We start from the raw sequence: 18908 nt of genomic DNA on the forward strand, positions 1-18908 counted from the left end.
CAAGACTCTGCGCTTCCAATGCAGGGGCTGTTGGTTTCATCCCTGGCCGGGGAACGAAGGTCCCACCTATATGTATGTAGAACTGAATCACTTTGCTGTACACCTGAAACTAACGCAACATTGTAAATCAACTATATTTCAATAAAAAAAATTTTAAAAACAGAAGGTATAGGTAACAAACGTTGAAAGTTGCAGACTTATTGTATTTAGATGACAAAGTCCTGTCAAGGCTTCAAGCCTTCCTTGACGTTCTACCTTTCTGCTTAGCTAGTTACAATTCTCTCTCTCTCTCTGTTCCTCCCTCCCGCCCCAGGAATTAGAATTCAGAAGTGACATACACATTCCTGTGTTCATTTTAATTATAAAATTAAACCAGATTTTCCTGATTGATAGGAAGTCTGACTTGACCCTGGTTTGATAATAAAGTCTGGCTTAGCTAATTACCTTATCTTGTGGGTTCATTTCCATAAATTGAATGCCTTTAATCTGTGGCTCCAAGATAGTGAGAAAACAAATTTAAATGATGTGATACAATAAAAGCATTTAATCAAAGATATTATATTTGCAAAATGTATTGAACTAGCAATATTTTGAATTTCCCAACAGTTTCTGAGTATATTGGATTAAACAACTACAATAATAGAGAAGAACAGGTTTAGTTTAGCATCATTAGATCAGTCTTTGTAAAGACTTTTGGATGTACTTTGCACAAATTGAGGAAGCCCTTGACGTTGCTGACTGAGCCAAAAAATATGGGTTTGTAAGTTAGGTGGTTTCCAGTTTTTTGCTTCCAACAAAATTGAGGCCAACATAGACAGGTTATCAACTGATAAAGGGCATTAAAAACAATTTCTGATGTTAGATTACCATACTTTGGGCAGACAACTTCAAAGGAATATGTAGACTAGGAGTCCCCTGCTGCTAGAACAAAAAACATTTGCTGCCAAGCGGCCAAATCCACTTGCTCCTTTGTCTCTTTCCTTTGACAGCATCAGTGGCTTCCAATGGTTAGAAGCAAGTGAGCGGAATGGGCCGTCTCTCCAGACCCTGCCCTGAGGTGGTTCATAAGAAAGAAGGCAAATCTCAGATAGAATCTGGTGACACACACGAAACTGTGACATGGCCTGTTTTTGTAAATGATGGAGTCCCAGCTTCCTATCCCTCAGGCATGCTGAAATGTTCACTCATGAGAGAGTCACGGGAAGCAGATGTGATGCTGCTGACAGCAGACAGCTGCTCCAGCCAGCTTTCTACTCAGAGCAGGGAAAGGTATCCTACTCCGTGATCAGGGCAGACGCTACCCCCAATCCACGCAAGGACAGAGATGCGTGCATGGTGTATCAGCTCATGTCTTCTTGGACACCCCTTAATTCATCAACCAAAATTTATCCCTAACAGCCCATATACCAGTAAGTGACGCTCTCATGCACATTTGGAAAGCAGTATGCACTGTTAGAAGCGGGCTCCTCTGCAGCGTGAGCACCAGTGTAGGATAGTTTTGGTAGTTTCAGAAGAGGCCCCTAGAGTGACATTCCTGAATCTGTAAAGGACAGATATAGGGTAGCAACTAAAGTTCCCGTGATGCAGCTGTGATGGGACAGCTGTCACTCACAATGTTTGTACTTGGACAGTGTGGTTTCCGGGCGCGGTGGTCTTCATAGCAAGTTTCTCACCTGCCCCCTAAAAGGATGGTGATAAACTAGATACCTCTCAACTACTTGTAAGTTGGCATCGAATTTTTTTTTCGTCAAAGCTTCAAAAGTTGCAAAGGTATAATGTCTGTTACATCATTATTTAAATGTGTGAGGGAATTTAAATGCCATAGTGATTTGATAGCTACTTTCCCATTTAAAAACTTGATGAGCAGGGTCTAATTAAACATTCAGGAATGTTATGCTTTTCCTTCTTCTAACATCGTGCACTCTCAAAATACTTTCCCTCATCTAACAACGAACGCATGAATAGGTTTAGATTTATCTCAACATATACACAGGCTTAGAATCTAATTTGTAATGTTTTAAATGGAAGTACAGTTGATTTACAATATCGTGTTAGTTTCAGGTGCACAGTACAGTGATTCAGTATACATACATATGTATATTATATATATGAATATGTATATATGTATATTACAAACCTAATTTGTAATTTTAAATCTGCTCTCATAGATCACATCATTTTTAAGTGGTAAGTGTCCCTCTTTTTCTGACATTTCTCTTGAAGAGGGAAGGCACGTATTAGAAGTGATTTCCTAAATTCCTCTGCAGGCTGAGCTCACACGTGAGTTTAAGCCCGAGTGTTGCGAGGGACACACCTGGAACAGTTAGCGATCTCCATGCGGGGGCCCTCGCACTGCCAGCCGCCGCACTGGGGGGCCGGGCTGTCGCAGGAGCGGGTCCGGCAGAGGCAGGATCCCACAGCGCTGCCGTCTGTGTGCGTGCATGGCGTCCACGCTGACCACGCGCCGAAGTGCCCATCCACGGTGAGATTCCTCATCTAGGAAGCAGATACAAATGTGGATGTCAGAAAGGGTCAAGGCTGCAAACATAACAGGGAAAAAATGAAAGGTCTCCCACAAGACCATCAGAACTCATCTGGAATATTTCATATTACGATTAAAAAGAGAGGAACAGGGATGTATTTTGAAGTAAAGCAGCAGAGGTCATTGGTGGAGACAGTGATGGAGGAGAGGGAGGGGAAAAAAGAGGCAGAAGGGAGGAGGGGGCAGAAGAAAAGAGGAATAAGAAGGATATGGTTCTATCTGCCTCCCTCAAGGAGGAGGGGGAGATATAACGACTTGTCAATCAAGCGATACTAGGCTTGTTCCCTCAAGTGAGAAACCCAAGGAACAAGAAGAATTGGAGTGAAGAATCACGTCTGTACTACTCTGTTGCATTTTTATGTACCTTAAAATAATGCAAGATTGGTCAGCTAGCATTATGTAAGACCCGGCCTCAAAAGTCACCTCAAACTGACAACATTTAATTTATAACGTATTAAAAGAGCGTGTATTAAGCAACCGGAACCTACTAGCTGTTAGGCGCATCCCCGTCAAACCCATCCTATATCCACCCTCCAAGAGTTTGTAAGCTGGCCAGGAGGAGCTGGACCGCTCATCATTACTACAAGTAAATCCAGTGATGGAGCTCTGAGCAGGGGCTGTGGGCGGAGAAGGGGCTCTCGGCAAACTCGCAGGATCCTTAAGGACGGTTAGGAGGCTGCGCTGCGCCCTGAAGCACGAGAGAGGCACCAGGTGACGGAGTCGGCCGGGGCCGCCGAGGGGAGCAGCCTGAGTGATGACAGAGGGGAATGATGCTGCTGTGTGGTATTGAGGGCAAGCAGGCTCTAATGTCGCTGGGACGCGAGCAGGTGGTCCAGAGGAAGCAAAACTGAGAGCTGAGCTAGGAGCCACGGCAGGGTCTGAAGAGGGGGCCCGGATGCTCTGTGATGTGGACGTTCTGAGGGCCTCCAGGGAGGGTGGAAGGCAGGGGCCTCTCTGGCGGGCACCCCGGCCCATGGTGACTAGCTCCAGTGCAGGTGGAAGACCGCACGATGTCACTGTAAATCTGACCAGGGAATTTTCTCAGGAGCTAGAGTGTCCTCCAGATTTGAGAGTTTTGGGGCCCAGCCTTCAGATCACCCAGACCCCAAAAAGGAATCTCCCCTCTGAAAAGGGACAGAAGAAGGCCTAAAGTCCAAACCTCCTAAATTTAACATGGGGCCTTATGCATTTCTTAGAAAATATGACAAACGAAGAGAAGGGATCACAAGTAAGTTATGTGTTTCACGTTACTCTCTGCTGCCCCACCTTCTCGCCCACATGGTCCCACCCTGGATGATTCTGGGGGATTAAAGACTCATCATTCACACAGGAGAGGACTCCACAGATGAGACAGTTAATTTCACTGGGGCAAACTGTACCTGCACGACACAGTTTCAGAACAAAGCTGACACCATATTTTGTGTGTGAAAATCCAAGTGAGCTTTACCTCTGCCCTGTATCCAAATACAACAGGAAAGAGTAAACATTAAGCATGTTCATCTCCTCTGACCTGGCTGGTTGCCCATCTCCAGCTGCCACAGTTGTGACTCTACCCCTCTTGTTTCTTATCGATACTCCAAGACTTCACACTCACACTAACCACACCTGGCTATTTCTATAAGAAGCAGGGACAAAAGGGAAAGGATGACACTGCATGGGCCTCTGGATTCAGAGTGATTCACCAGATCCCACCCAGAGTGAGGCGATGCACAAAGGCAGATTTTTCCTAAGAGGAAAATATCCCCATTTCTAAGGTCCTGGAACCTCCCCCGTCCCACCAGGATAAGAATACAGCTCCTACCGTACGGTGACCTCAGTGTTTTCTTGGAGAACAGACCCCTGCGTGACAAGGGGGTTCACACCATGAATTTCTCCCTGAATCTGTTGTTAAAGCAGCAAAGGCCCTGCCACTTGCGAGTTTCAGGATTCCTCCTCCATCCTTTAACAGCCCTCTTGCTGCCTCTGGCCGAAAGGGCTCTTGTGCAGGTAGAAAAGGGATCAGCAGATGCTCGCACTGGGGTTGACCATGCTCACAAGTCCAAACACCCGCCCGCTATGTAAATGTGGCTATGACTGTTCTCACGGTAAAAAGCATGAAGCCCTTGCTCATGGAGCCAGCATCAGTAATAACAGTGATCACACAGCATATTTGTATGATATCTACACAGTATAGGTCCATACTATTTTGACTGATCGTGATCATTACTATTACTTTGTGAATGTGCTCTGAGTCTGGGGAGCCCCCCTCTGCTGCTCTGCCCTCAGGGCGCCGTGCGGGGCTGGGCATGGGGGCTGACGCACCAGCTACCTGTGCTATGGGGGTGGGGGAGGCGGGGAGGGGGGCGGGGGCGGGGGACCAGCAGTCCCTAGTAAAGAGGGGTGATGAGAGTTTCTACCCTTGGGCTGTGCTTGGAGGCTAAGGAAAACGGCACCTGAGTACTTGTCAAGTGGTTGGCACAGGGACTACTGTCTAGTTAAGGGCCGACCAGAGGTAAAAGCGTTGCACAGATCACACAGAAATGATGCTGAGCTCCATTTCGATTTCACAAATGCAAATATGGTTCTATCTGCCTCCCTCAAGGCATTCAAATGATGCTGTACCTCAGACAAGACCCAGATCTGGGCCACAAGGAAGCCAGTTCTCTAGTCTTCCCCATCTGCTTCTGGCATGTAGGTGATGGCTGGAAGGGGAAATTGGGGACAAGAATTCTTATAGTGGGATAAAAAGGAGAAGGGGGGCTTCTACTACTGCTTGACACAGTTTCACATTGAAAACATTTCACAACTTTTATTCAATATCCTGGTAGGCTTGGGCCATTGGCTGGCTTTGTACAGGATATGAGGGACTCCTTACTGAGCGGGTTATGGGTGAACAGATAAACTGTGGAAAGTGGGGATTATCAGAGCCCAGGACTGGACTGTGCTTCCAAGGTGCTGCTCTGCGTGTGATGTAGGGGTACATAGTTGTGCCTGTTACACCCCAAACACACACACAAACATATATGTCACAGCTCATGGAAAATCGTGCAAAAACCTAAGGAGCTTAAAAGTGAATTTTTAAAGCAACATGAAAAACCAATCAAAAGAGAATATCACCATCCATGTAGTTTATCACATCATGTTGACTCTAAAATTTGACATCAAAAACGTCCTCCTTCTCTGAAGGCCTGCTGTGCTGTAGACTACACTCCAACCCAGCCCAGAAGGAGGCAGACGCCTCTAGAATGTTTGCTGGAGGTTCAGGCAAAGGGAGCCCACGAGTTTCAGAGTATAAAATATCACGGCTTCATGGTACCAGTGAGGTTTCAGAGGTGACGATCCAAGTCTTAAGCACATGCATTTATGATGGTCCTGGCAGGAGTGTGGAATGAACGTGATGAGGGCAACCTGGGCAGAGGTGTGGGTGGGATTAAGAGAACCATCAAGGGATGCGGAAGCCGCAGGGAGCAGAAACACGGGGAGCTACGACCGTGCTCATCGCGCCGGCCTGCTGGGGAGAGGGGAGGACAGGTTATGGGGGCCTGAGGGAAGAATAGAGCCTGGGAAGGGGCTGCCTGACAGGGGCTGTGATGCGGCATGAAGCCCTGGCCAAAGCTGCAGGCTGAGCTGAAGGAGGGCAGGAAGGAGGACCCCAGCCTCATTCTCCTGCCCGTGGTGCACACTGGCCAGACCCAAGACAACAAGAAAGCCTGGGAGGAGAGAGAGAACAGTCTCTCTGAAGTGGGGAAGCTCAGGCCCTTGGGGCAGGGGTGGGGAGGGGATGTGGACTGACTAGCACAGACCAGCATCACCATCACCAGAGGCTCTCTGAGACTTCCAGTTCCTAACATTTGCCTCCTTGTCTGTGATGGTGAGAAGGGTTATGTAGGTCAGGGAAGTCCTTGTGATTTTTGAATGTCTATGAATCCCCCCAATACTGATTAGAAACTTTTGTAGGGGCAGATGATTTGGGGACCTGCAAAGATGGGTTAATTCTCTTAAATCCCCCTTGGCTTCCGTTTCCTTGTCTAAAATGCAAAGGAAACAGCACAGAGATTGTTAGGATCCCTATAACTACAAGAGTTCATGAATATACAAAACTCAAAGATTTGTGAAGTCAGGGGGAAATACAATATGATGGTGATGAATGAATAAAGATGGAAGCAGCAATCATTTGGAATGTTGGAAGACGACATTTTATGATGGAAAAATATGTAGAAACTGGCAAACTAAAAGAATAAGTCAGTGACTTGTAGAAAGGGGCCTGCGGGGCCATGAGTTGAGTGCCAGCTGAGGTAGCCTTTGTAGAAGCTAAGCTTATCAGTGAGGTGAGGCACTGCACTGAGTGACTGACAGGCATTATCTCACTGCATCTTCACAGCATCCCTAGAGCGTACATCTCACTTTATAGATAGGAAAACTGAAGCCCAGTTGTCACTCAATTAGCTCAAAGTCACTCTGGTTGTAAAAGACCCAAGAATCAGTCTAAACAAGCTTAATCCAGAGCCTGTGATCTCAGCCATTTCATTGGGTAACGTGATTCTTAGAACTTTCTTTGATGAGACTCTTATGGAAATCAGCTTCATGCACTTTTACCACCAGTTGTGTAACAGCAAAGTTCCCTTCACCTAGGAAATAATGGACTTCCAAGAGCTGGCTAGAGCCAACTTTTGTTAACAAGCATAATCCTTAATCCCACTTTTGATTTATTCATGTTCAGTTCATTAATTCCCAACTGATGAAGGATGTAGATGCAGTTGATGAGCATAGAGGTCCCTGGAGCATATCTTTAGGTTCTTACTGTTCTCCAACCATCATGTTCTTATGACTAAATTGAAGTCTTATATTTTCTATTTGGATATATTTTCAGAAGTTAAAATGTTTTCCTTTATTTACTTTTAAGGCTCATGTACCTTTGGTCAGAGACTGTAACAAAACAGGATATTGGATGCACTCTTTGGAGTAGCTTGTCTCATGTTATGACATCAACTTAATATTGTCCTTAAGTCTATCTGTATAAATGAAGTACATGAAGGGAAGATAGCACCTTTGAAGAGAACTAAGATGGAACTCTGTGTGGCCTCTGCGAGATGGGTGAATAGAGGTAATCTTTATTGCCTCTGAATCCCACTTCTTCCATCTATGAGACAAAATGGAAGCAATAGCATCATGAACATTAAATGAGATACTCCACTGAAAGTTGCCTAACATGGCACTGAGCACACGATCAAAACACCCAATTAACCTCAATTCCCTTTTCCTTCTTTTACAGTTGATTTCAGTGATACCTCTCAGGCTATATGAACATAATATGCCGATGACTAATGGGTCACCAATCACTGAGTCCACTGATCAGCCACTGCTTTGGAAGATGTTGACAGCTGGGAATTACATCATCTTGTAGACTAGGAATAATGTCAGAAGTACTGGATTTAAGTCGATTTCTTTCTCAGTGTAGTTTCAGGATCTTGTGTAAACCCTTTAGTCTCTGGTCTATGGTACTGGCACCTAAATAAAGGGCTCTGGGCTTAATCACTGCTAAATTCTCCTTTCACTCCAAAGATGATAATTACACAGTAGCCAGGGAAGAATCTGTTATTTTAACACATTTAGGAGCTTATTTGGTCTACGTATTTTGCTAGTCACTGCACGACGTATTTTGGAATAGAGACTCATTGTATGATATGGTATGCTAATAACCATATGTCCACACAGGGTGTGGATGACATTCACGCATAAATAAAGCCCAGGTAGAGTTTTAAGATTATGCTATCCTTGTTAAGCAATATTGCAAGTTATGCAGGACGGATATATTATTTGAATCACTCTAGGTATGTAAATTTAGATCTTGCTTGAGTCCTTCAAATCTCTTAAACCGAGAACAATGTTTTTAATTACAATAATATAAGAAAAGAGAATGTTAACCAATATGTCGGTCAACTATTGCCCTGTCTCCTGGACAAAAGAAATCCATAAACATTTTTAAATAAGGATCTTTAAGTGGAAACTAGTTCTCTGTCTTTACTCTGCTCCATAAAGTCAAGCCTTTCCTCCATTTCAGACAAAAATTAAAAAAAAGAATAATATAGAAGCAAATTACTATTTTAATAGCTTTTAAAAATACTTCTCTAAGTCTGCTCTATATTAATGCTAATCATTTCATCTAACTCATTTCTTTCTAAGAGATTTTTTGAAATGGATGTATAATTAAAACAATATTTGGGTAATATGGGATTTCCCATTTTCTATCTGGTAGCCTATATAAGTCAGAAAAAATATGTTTTTCTTTCCTGTGGTTTGCTCAAAGTGATATAAGTTATTGTCCGTTGTCAAATGCTTTGCATATTCTTATCAGTAGTATATCTTGATAAATGACAAATTACACTGCATGAAATGACAGAGATGGTTTTGTATAATGAAATCACCTCAAACCAGAAGAAAAAAAGACCTTGTTATGTATGGTTTAGGGACAGCGAATCAGAGATCACGTCTCAACTACATTTTTTTAAAAAGAGATAGTGGAGGGGCAGCTGTGAAACCAGCGCAGGTCCACATCGCCCTCTGACCTTCCCTGAGTTTATAACAGAAGCTGTCCTCTCAGCAGAAAGAAGCCACTTTAGTGATAACCCTCCTGTCGCTTCTTAAATACCAGGTCTTTCATTTTCTGACCGCAGAAACATACAAGACGTACTTGTTATAAACTAAGTGGATGAGTGTGTATTTCCCCTTGTGTAACTAAGCATGTCCCAGATATCCACTAAAACAGCCTTGAGTCCTGGACCAATGGCTTTACTGCTTGAGAAGAACTGCTATTATCTTCCGCCTTTTTTTTTTACCATTAAAACTCTAAGGTCAAACATCTACAAGAAGATGCGCTGATTCTTCTAAAGTGTGTGTCTGAACTTTAGAGGTACATTTCAGATAGCGCACTTTGTGTTTTCTTTAGCTGCAAAGAATTTAAGGTGAACAGCTTGTGCTTTTAAAGTGTGTTGCAGACATTAAGAAGGAACTTCACACAGACAGTGGCATGTTTTAACCAGTTTCACAAGACACCACAGAAAAGTCTGCTTCTAAATTCAGAGATCCAAAGCTGAATAACCCAAAGGAGTAGCAGCTAACCCCACTGCAAGGCTTTGCTCAGAGCCTGGATGTGGTGACACACCCGCTCTGCAGCGAAAGGCCTAGATCTCCTGCCAACATTTGGGGAACAACGCTGATTTAATAGCCCTTGCCTCCCTCATGACACTCTGCCTGATTTTCTCACTTACAAACTTAAGGACAGGCTTCCTGACACGTGGCTCAGATAATGGAAAGTGCAGGTTCCTTCATAAGAAATGGACAGACTGTTCAGACGCCTCAGGCAGTTCTGAACAGAAGGAACAGCACGGATTTAAAATAACAGCCTGTGTCCCTTGCCTTCTCACCTCTGTCTTGCAGAGGTGCGGCCAGAAATGACAGCATGGAGATCAGCAGTGATGTGACAGCAAAGGGACTTACTAAATTTTCAAATATATTGAAGTTAATAGCTGTTGCTCATGTTCTCTGAGAACAGAAAGAGACTTGGAATGACTTGATTGAGGGCTCTGAAGACAAAGGGGAAGAAAGGCTGGATCCTATAAGTGAGGATGCAAACAAATAAATTGGCAAAGGAAAGTGTGAAATCTGTTTTCTTGGATTCGGAGTCCGGCTCTAAACACAGGGGAATTTCTCCCTATTCTGCAGGGTTCCCTGTGGGAATGTACATTAGGCTGTTTCTCCCAGGACTTTTTGTGACCCTGAGCAGTAGTGAGGAGACTGTCCCACATGGCGTTCCATCATAATATCCTTTAGTTTATTCTTTCAATTGCTATTTTATTAATGCTACAAAGGGCAAAATAGTCCACACCAAGCTCTGGACATAAAAATCCAAGAATAAAACAGAAATGTTGCATCCCATTTTCAAATCAGCACTGCTCTCTCTTAAGATATTTCTCTTCAAAACAGACAGCAAGGTGTCAGCAGGATCTCATGTGGCTCCGTGCAAGGAGGGGCTGAAAAAGTTAAGAGAGCACAGACTGGATTTGCGAGGAAGGTTCTAATATGAAAATGCATGGACACCACGGAAGCGTGGGTTAGGATTGTAGGACAGCTTGGTTCCCATGGACAGTGTTTCCAGAGCTGGACACACGGACACTCACAGGACAGGTGGAGATGCTCTGCTCCCACTGCATCATGCTCAGGCTCTCCTCCAGGCTCGTGCATTTCTTCATCACCGAATCCCAGCCACAGTAAGGGTCCTGGGCCCCAATGCAGGCACTGGAAACACACACCAAAGGGTCAAGAGAAAGGCAGGTTTATCTAGTACCATAGATGCAAGCTAAGAATTGACTCTTAGGCCTTGACATGGGATGAGAAACAAAGTCTTCGTCTGCACAGTAGAGAACATAGCTAACTGAATATGACAGTAAGTATCTAATTAAAATTAAATAAATTAATTTTATTTGAAATATCTATTTTTTTCTAAGATCCAGGGCTGACAACCAAATGATTGTCCATGCAAACATGAAGCCTTTTGGTGTCATGAGCAATCTAGAGTCAGAATCTTGCAAGGCTCTAAAATACTAGTTGTCATCACACCATCATCATCCTCACCCCCTTAATGACAGGTACTATTTGTTGAACATCTACCGTGGTATATAAAATGATTGCATCCTTTATACAGAAACAACTTTTATAGGAATGTATTAATGTTTTCACTTTATTTATCATCATCATCATCACCACCACCACCATCATTGCTACTATCATTATCATCATCTTCATCCCCTTAATAATGGGTATTATTTGTTGAATACCTACTGTGATATATAAAATTATTATGTCATTTAACCATTTAAACAACTCTAATGAGGGAGGTATTATTATTTTAACTTTATTGATGAGAAAAAGGAGACACCAAAAATTTCTAATATTTGCCCAAGGACAAACAAATACACCCCAAACCCTGCAACGTGGTCGGTTCAAATTTAATAAAATAGAGAAGTGTTCCTTTTGAGTACCATAGCTTAAAAATGCATTAAAAATTTCAATTTAATAGTGGTTTAATATAGCCCTGTCTACAATATTCAACATATTAAATCAGAAATACTGTAGATGGTAGATATTTTATTTTAGCTTTGTCTAAACGAAAGAGTTCATATACAACATGGGCATCATTAGATGAAGATTTCAGCCCCTAAGTTATAAACACAATATAGTGTAGATGTGGGGAGGGAGGAAACAGACAGAGATGACTGTGACAGTCAAAATTACACAGAAGATGACCCCACAGAAATGCAGGACATTGGACACCTTGTCTCTGAAGGGTCAAGAGATCAGATGTGCAGGAAAGTGTTGTGAGGGAAGGCAGGTGAGTTCAGCACGGAAGTGCCAAGGTCTTCTGAGTTAGGGCAGAACTTTCAAGGGGCTGCATCTGTTACAGAGTTACCAGTTCACCAAGAGTAGGACTAGAAATCATGGCATAATCATCAAACATGGGGCCAGGGAGGCAGTCGAAGTAACAATAAGTCATTAATATTAATGATATTAAAACCCCCTATTAACACATCAAATATGTAAACCTTGCATAAAGCACTGTTCTAAGAACCGGACCTCAATTTGCTCATGTAAACCTCATAAAACCTTTAAACAGAGTACCTCCGTCAGCTACTCTATTTATTCTCGTTTTAAAACGAAAAAATCGGAGCAGAGAAAGGAGAAGTCCAAGTTCCACAGCTGGGGAAGATACATGTAAAGATAATAAATGAAGCAATAGAGGTATAAAACTATTACTGAGGGCTTCCCTGGTGGCGCAGTGGTTGAGAGTCCGCCTGTCGATGCAGGGGACACGGGTTCGTGCCCCGGTCCGGGAAGCTCCCACATGCCACGGAGCGGCTGGGCCCGTGAGCCATGGCCCTGAGCCTGCGCGTCCGGAGCCTGTGCTCCGCAACGGGAGAGGCCACAACAGTGAGAGGCCCACATACCGCAAACAACAACAACAACAACAACAGACTATTACTGATTAAGTTACCATGCAATTATTGTGTATTAACCAGCCCAAGAAGTTCAAATGGTTAAAACTGGCGCTTCTCACAGCAGGACTAGGGCTGGGAAGGAGTGTGAAACAGTTACCTGTCACCATAACCTCACTGGAACTTTTTGACAAGTGACCCTGTACCTGTTAAAAGATAAACTGAGGTCGATTAAACTGTTCAAGAGTTCATTGGAGCAAACATCGGCAGCGCCAAAGGGGCCCTGGTTAGGAGGCTCCGCCCACAGGGGCTGAGGAGAGCCTTTTACAGGGAAGATCCAGAAGCAAACTCGAAAGTTATTCGATCGCCTACAGCCTGAGCGGTGCCTTATCTGGGAAAGCCTGGCTGTGCTCTTGCCGTTGGTTGTTCTTAAATTTCATCTTTTCCGATTCCAGGGCATTGACTGGCGTAGGCAGGACCAGAGTCCCAGTCGTACTGAACTAGCGTCACTGCTGGATTCCACGGTGTGCATCACACATCGGAATCCTCTCCGTGTTTGATCCCATTTTCCCGTCAGGGGGCAAAAAGGGCAAGGCTACACTTCGGGAATTATTCAAGAAGCCTGAATTCCATTTCATGTTTCTTATTCAAGCAGTATGACCATGAGACAAACTTAAACTTCCAAAAACGAGGAAATTCCACCAAGCCCCTAACGTTGCGGCTTCCCCCTTGCAAAGCTGTCTGTAGAACTGAAGCAACGCCACAGGGTTACATGGAATATTTTAAGCTGTTTTCAGTGAAAAGCTGTTTGTAATAACGTCTCTTTCTTCCGATACTGCAGATGGTTCTGTAGATTCTTAAGATTACACTTAAAATACTAAAACTTCTCTACAATCACAAGTGCCCATTCATTAAAAATACCGTTTATATTAAATACGTTTTCCTCACTTAAAATGTTTCATACCATGGGGAACATTCTGACGAACTCTACCTTTATTCTAAATTATACCTTAAGAAAAACCAGTCATCATAACTTACTATTTTTGGAAGTTGCGTCCCTTAAGGAGATCATGTGGAAAATCACAGAATTCCTATGAACGGAGCCATCACGAAAGTGGCTTTTCTTTATTCCACTTTGAAAATGTTTTTCTTTGTGTGATGAATATTTTTAATAATTTTTTTCTTATTTTGTTAAGAACCTTAGATTATTCTCACGTGATATACTGCCCTGGTATCTGAAAGTATCTGAATTCAGAAAACAAGTTGGTCAGAATCTGAGGTTTAATTTGAGAACACATTTATTGAAAGCGTATTTTAGAGCAAAAGCATATTTAGATGTAGGCCTTAATTCTAGAAGGATAAACTACTTTCTTTCTTACAGGAAATTAATCTAATGACATTACAGTTTATAGAAACTCTTCCTTTACTTTTTTTGGTTTTTGTGGTACGTGGGCCTCTCACTGCTGTGGCCTCTCCCGTTGCGGAGCACAGGCTCTGGACGCGCAGGCTCAGCAGCCATGGCTCACGGGCCCAGCTGCTCCGTGGCATGTGGGATCTTCCCGAACCGCGGAACGAACCTGCGTCCCCTGCATCGGCAGGCGGACTCTCAACCACTGCGCCACCAGGGAAGCCCTCTTCCTTTACTTTTTAAAGTTTGCGGTTACGCTATTTGTTGAGTAATAGAAATAAATGGGTATATTCATTAAAATCTTCCACTGTATTTCTGCAAAGCTGGAGCTAATTACTGAATATGATCCCCTTGCATATTAGATTATCTAAGTATCTATGACTTCATCTGGCTTGTTTCTGCCACACTAACTGCCATTATGTCAGTTTATTTCTGATATTAAGAACTCTTGCCTTATCAACAACACGTGTTCATTAAACATGGGATCTCAAAAGTATTTCCATCATTCATTTATTCAGCACACACTTAGCACCTGTCTTGAACTGATTTTTAGAGTGTTTCCTGGGTGTACCGGGAAACAAAACTGACACAGTCAGTTGTACCCAAAGAACTCACCTCTTAGTGAAGGAAATAAACATTAAACAACTGCCCAGATAAATACCAGCAGCCAGTTGCAAAGGAAAAAACAAAAGGGGGAGGAGGAGACATATGGGGAGAGCCAGTTAAGCTGGGACCAATGAGAGGAACAGAGTGACTGACGTGATACTTTTCAGCAAAAACAGAGCGTTTCGGCAGGAAGACCAGCATAGGGAGAGCGTACAGTGTAGGAGGGAGTAAACTTGCGAGTTTGAAAAAAAGCCTAATAAATGGAGGTGGCGCTTTGGCGGAAGTTTGGGGTGTAGAATCTGCTGAGTCCTCAAGCCTCCCTCCCTAAGCATTTAGGTTCCCTTGTAAGTGCTGCACCTTCAAAGTGCTTCCCAAATTCTGCACAAAGATCACATGTCAAATGTCAGTATTTTTATTTGTATTATCATGGTGATGACACTGAGAGAGAACAATTTATCTATTTGTGAATAATAGTGTCTTAATACCTAAGACAATCTCAGTTGCCTTATTCTTAACTGCTATGTCACCATATACTTCAGGTTCTGCTTTTACTTTGAGTTGCATTAAAAACATTACCTCACTGAAAATAAGACTGGAAAATTCCAATTAGACAGTACTCTTCCTGAGGAATACATTCTAAGACATCCACACGTCCCTCAATTAGTAAATCCAACTGGAGCATATTTTTTTTTTCAGTTTCCTCTTCTGCAAAACTAGGATAATACCTCACTGGGCTGTTCTGAGGATTAACTTATATCATGTGGTAGAAAAAAACAAAGTTTTCTTGAGATGGGCTGCATATACTTATTCTACTTAATCTATAAACATAATTACAAATTAATATATGCTGTCTATTTCTGGGAGTGTTTGAAAACATTCTATACCAAAAATACTAAATCTGTGCATGCCACGGAGTCTTTATTTAATAAGGTGATGTGAGACACCACAGCGTGTTCCATTAAACGGTGCAAAGTATTTCAGCTACATGTTTGGATCCATTCACAATGATTTCTTTTGCTACTTGCATGTGCAAGCACAGTGCCATGTGTTGAAGACACAAGGATCAAGAATGAACTTGCAGTCTAGTGAGGGGGGAAGACGACGTTCATGACCATTGCTTGACAATGTCATAGTGAGGAATGACTATTGAGAAGCCCTGACAACCGGTGCTATAGGAATCAGAGGAGAGAGCTGTGGCCCAGAAGAGTTTCAGGAAGAGGTGCTATTTAGGCTGGCCTTTGAATGCAGCTGGGGTTTGGCTGAATAAGAAACACATCCCTGGTCACAGTGGTTCCAGGAGAGACAACAAGGAGTCCTGTGCACATGGCATGATCCTGTGAGCTGAGCAGCTTGGCTGGGTCAGAGTTTCCTCAAGACTCCAGAGAAGTGTACTGATGTGATTAAAATATGGGGGTTTTGCTTAAGCAAGGGCAATTTGGCTGTGGTGAGTAGGTTATGTCAGATAATGAAATCTACTAGAAGAAGAATTTATAATTCCCAAGAAGAACTGAGATACAAGTACAATTGCAACAGCATTTTTAAAAGTTAGGACACATGCCAAGTAAGCAAAGACACAATTACCAGTAAAAATATATGTTTACACTCAGTTAGTCACTAACATTTAATATATTAAAAACTGTTCGCTATTGGCTTATCATACTGGCTTATCATTAAATTACACTGATTAAATTAAATGAGGATTTTTTTTCACATTTCAGTTTGCTTTTTTTATTAATTAATTTTTAAAAAAGATTATTATAATAATAATTTTTTAAAAAAACTATAATTCTTCATGCATCCTTTCCAACATGTTAAAGTGAATTATTTATGAATGAACCTTAGATGATGGTGATTCCATATTGACTATAGTATGAATTATCACTGACTGCAGTGCACTGTAGGAAGTAGGTGCTCAATACACGTTTACTGCATGGCTGTGACGTCACTGTGCCTCTATTTCTAGCCCCAAGCTGTAGGAGCAGTCTCATGCATTCTAGAATCAACTTATGTTTGTTGTACTCTCTGAGAAACTTCTTCAACTTTATCTTCTAAACTTTTTATTGAGTTGCTCATATTAGTTTCTTAGTGGTCTTAAAACAAATACCAAATTTAAATAATATCAAATTTAAATAATTCATTTGTATTGCCAGTAATATTAGGCAAACAGTTTTTAGTTAAAATCTTAGGGACTTCCCTGGTAGCGCAGTGGTTAAGAATCCGCCTGCCAATGGAGGGGACATGGGTTCGAGCCCTGATCTGGGAAGATCCCACATGCCGTGGAGAAACTAAGCCCGCGAGCCACAACTACTGAGCCCGTGTGCCACAACTAATGAGCCTGCATGCCTCCAGCCTGTGCTCCGCAATGAAGAGTAGCCCCCGCTCGCTGCAACTAGAGAAAGCCCGCACACAGCAAGGAAGACCCAATGCAGCCAAAAGAAAAAAAAAATCTTATTAGGTAGATATAAAAATTTTACAGTGAGACATTATGGGAAAATTGATAGTTTAAGAAAACAGTGAAAAAAGTAGAGGGCATTTGAAGTAAGCAAAACAAACATGCTTTCTGGAAATCTAGCACTTGCAGTCAGCTTTGGTTTCTGATGTGATACGGACAGTCCCATTTCACCTAATTTTCCTGCCCAGATTCCTGAGCTGTTTACTTTGGGCTCTGGGTGGGCCTTAGTCACTGGGGACTTTTCTCTAGAACAAACACAACATTTTTCTGGAAAGGCCAATTCTGCCGCCTGAGGGAAGCTCTCCAGGGAAGGCAGCCTGTCTAGCCTTGTACTCAGGAACAAAAGGGGCACAGAGACTAAACATGAGCCCTTCACAGCTCAGGGATGTTGAAGTAATTTCCAGAAGTGACTTGGAAAATGCTGTGTCCCTGTGCCCGGGAGGGAAAGCATCCACTGGCCTCTTCATTCAGGGAAAAGCCTACACTCTGGTATTTGATCTTCTGTTGTCTGTAAACTAGAGGTAATCGTAGGTTTCTCCAAGTCCACTCTCTCAGTCTACCTTCCTCTCCAGCCAGTCAAGGATAAAAATGAAGACACAATTATTTCTTGCCCATCTCATGTTTCTTCAAGAGAAACCCTTCTGTACGTGAGGGTTTAGTAGGCAGAATCAGAAGACACGGGAGAGGTAGAAGGGTCAGCAGTCACACCTGAAGACTGTACGAAGTGTCAAGTTATCCATCTTAAGTTTTACACAAAACCCTAGAGGACAATAAGTCCAGAGAAATTCTTTTTATTATTATTATTTTGGCTTCTTATACTTCACTCGACTTAGCAGTTTGCCTGCGACTGAGTGAGTGAGGCTTGGGCCGAGGCGTCCTCCTGTGGAGCACAGCCCACCCCAGGAAGGACATCCGCCCCTCTCAGCAGAACAGTTGAGGCACGTGTGGTACCCACCTTGCATCTGGATTCTCTGTTGCCCTCCCCAACCACTGGGATGGGCAAAGGTAAGCACTTGGCTCTCCTCACACCCGGCCCTGTCCAGCCTCCATCAGCCCCGCTTGTATGCATATGTACCTGCTCACTTGAGACGGGGGATTACTGAACACCCACCGACAGACGCCCCTGCCCGTTGGCTGGGGCCATGCTGACATCACTCACCTACACACAGAACGTGCTCGAGGTAGGGTCTCACAACCGCCAGAAAATCCCTTTGCCCAAACAGACCAGAGCGAGGTAAATAACTTAATGCAAGGAGAGGAATCTGGCCTGACGGGCCCTGTACATCTCAGAAAATGTGAAGCTGTTTAAAGGTGGAAGAACAAATTCACAACAGATTAGTTTGCCCTCTGTTAGGTCCAGAGGCAACGTGAAGTATATCTGGACAATGAAAGCAAATCATGTGTACGAGAGCAGCACCGGCTCAGCAGGACGTACATGAACTGAATACAATGCTCACGCGGCATAGGAGAGGAACCGTCTCGTATTGGATTCTTCTTATTTGCCAGACCCATTAGATGGTCGCTGTCTTTTGCTCTAGTAACACACTGAGTAACCTCCTCATAATCACACACCAAGCCAAAGGCTTATCCAGGATCCACCTGCATCCAAAGCTCATGATCTTTCCGTATGCGAGCTGTTTTGCAGACACATAGGGATGACGATTTCCTTAAGAATCGTTAACTCACTGGACCAGGCTGCAAATACAACCTTCGGAGGAGCTCAGGGTATAAAAGCCAAGGTGTTTCTGCTCAGAATCGCTCAGATGCAAGGATCTGGAGCTGAGAAAAACTGCTGCAGCCCAAGCCTCCCCATGGAGTTCTTTACGTAGCGTTAAATCTGGGAGCTCCAAAGCAGGAGATCTGTAGAGTAGACATTAAATAATGAAACCTCGCAGCGTGAGCCCTTCAGTTGTGCCTCTCAAACACAACTGA

At 43.3% G+C, this 18908-nt stretch overlaps 1 protein-coding gene across 7 annotated transcripts in view; it reads right to left on the reverse strand.

Moving 5' to 3' along the window:
• Positions 1–18908, reverse strand: part of SEMA5A (semaphorin 5A) — a 477675-nt gene that overhangs the window by 75291 nt on the left and 383476 nt on the right. For all 7 annotated transcript variants that reach the window (XM_027125304.1, XM_027125302.1, XM_027125301.1 and 4 more), the window contains 2 exons: positions 10699–10816; positions 2315–2496 (listed from right to left, as the gene is read on the reverse strand). In XM_027125304.1, the coding sequence (XP_026981105.1) occupies positions 2315–2496; positions 10699–10816 (300 nt within the window). The remainder of the gene's footprint in view (positions 1–2314; positions 2497–10698; positions 10817–18908) is intronic.

Source organism: Aethalodelphis obliquidens, unplaced genomic scaffold, assembly GCF_003676395.1.
Source record: "Aethalodelphis obliquidens isolate GAN/ISIS:26980383/991018 unplaced genomic scaffold, ASM367639v1 scaffold29, whole genome shotgun sequence".
NCBI lineage: Eukaryota > Metazoa > Chordata > Mammalia > Artiodactyla > Delphinidae > Aethalodelphis > Aethalodelphis obliquidens.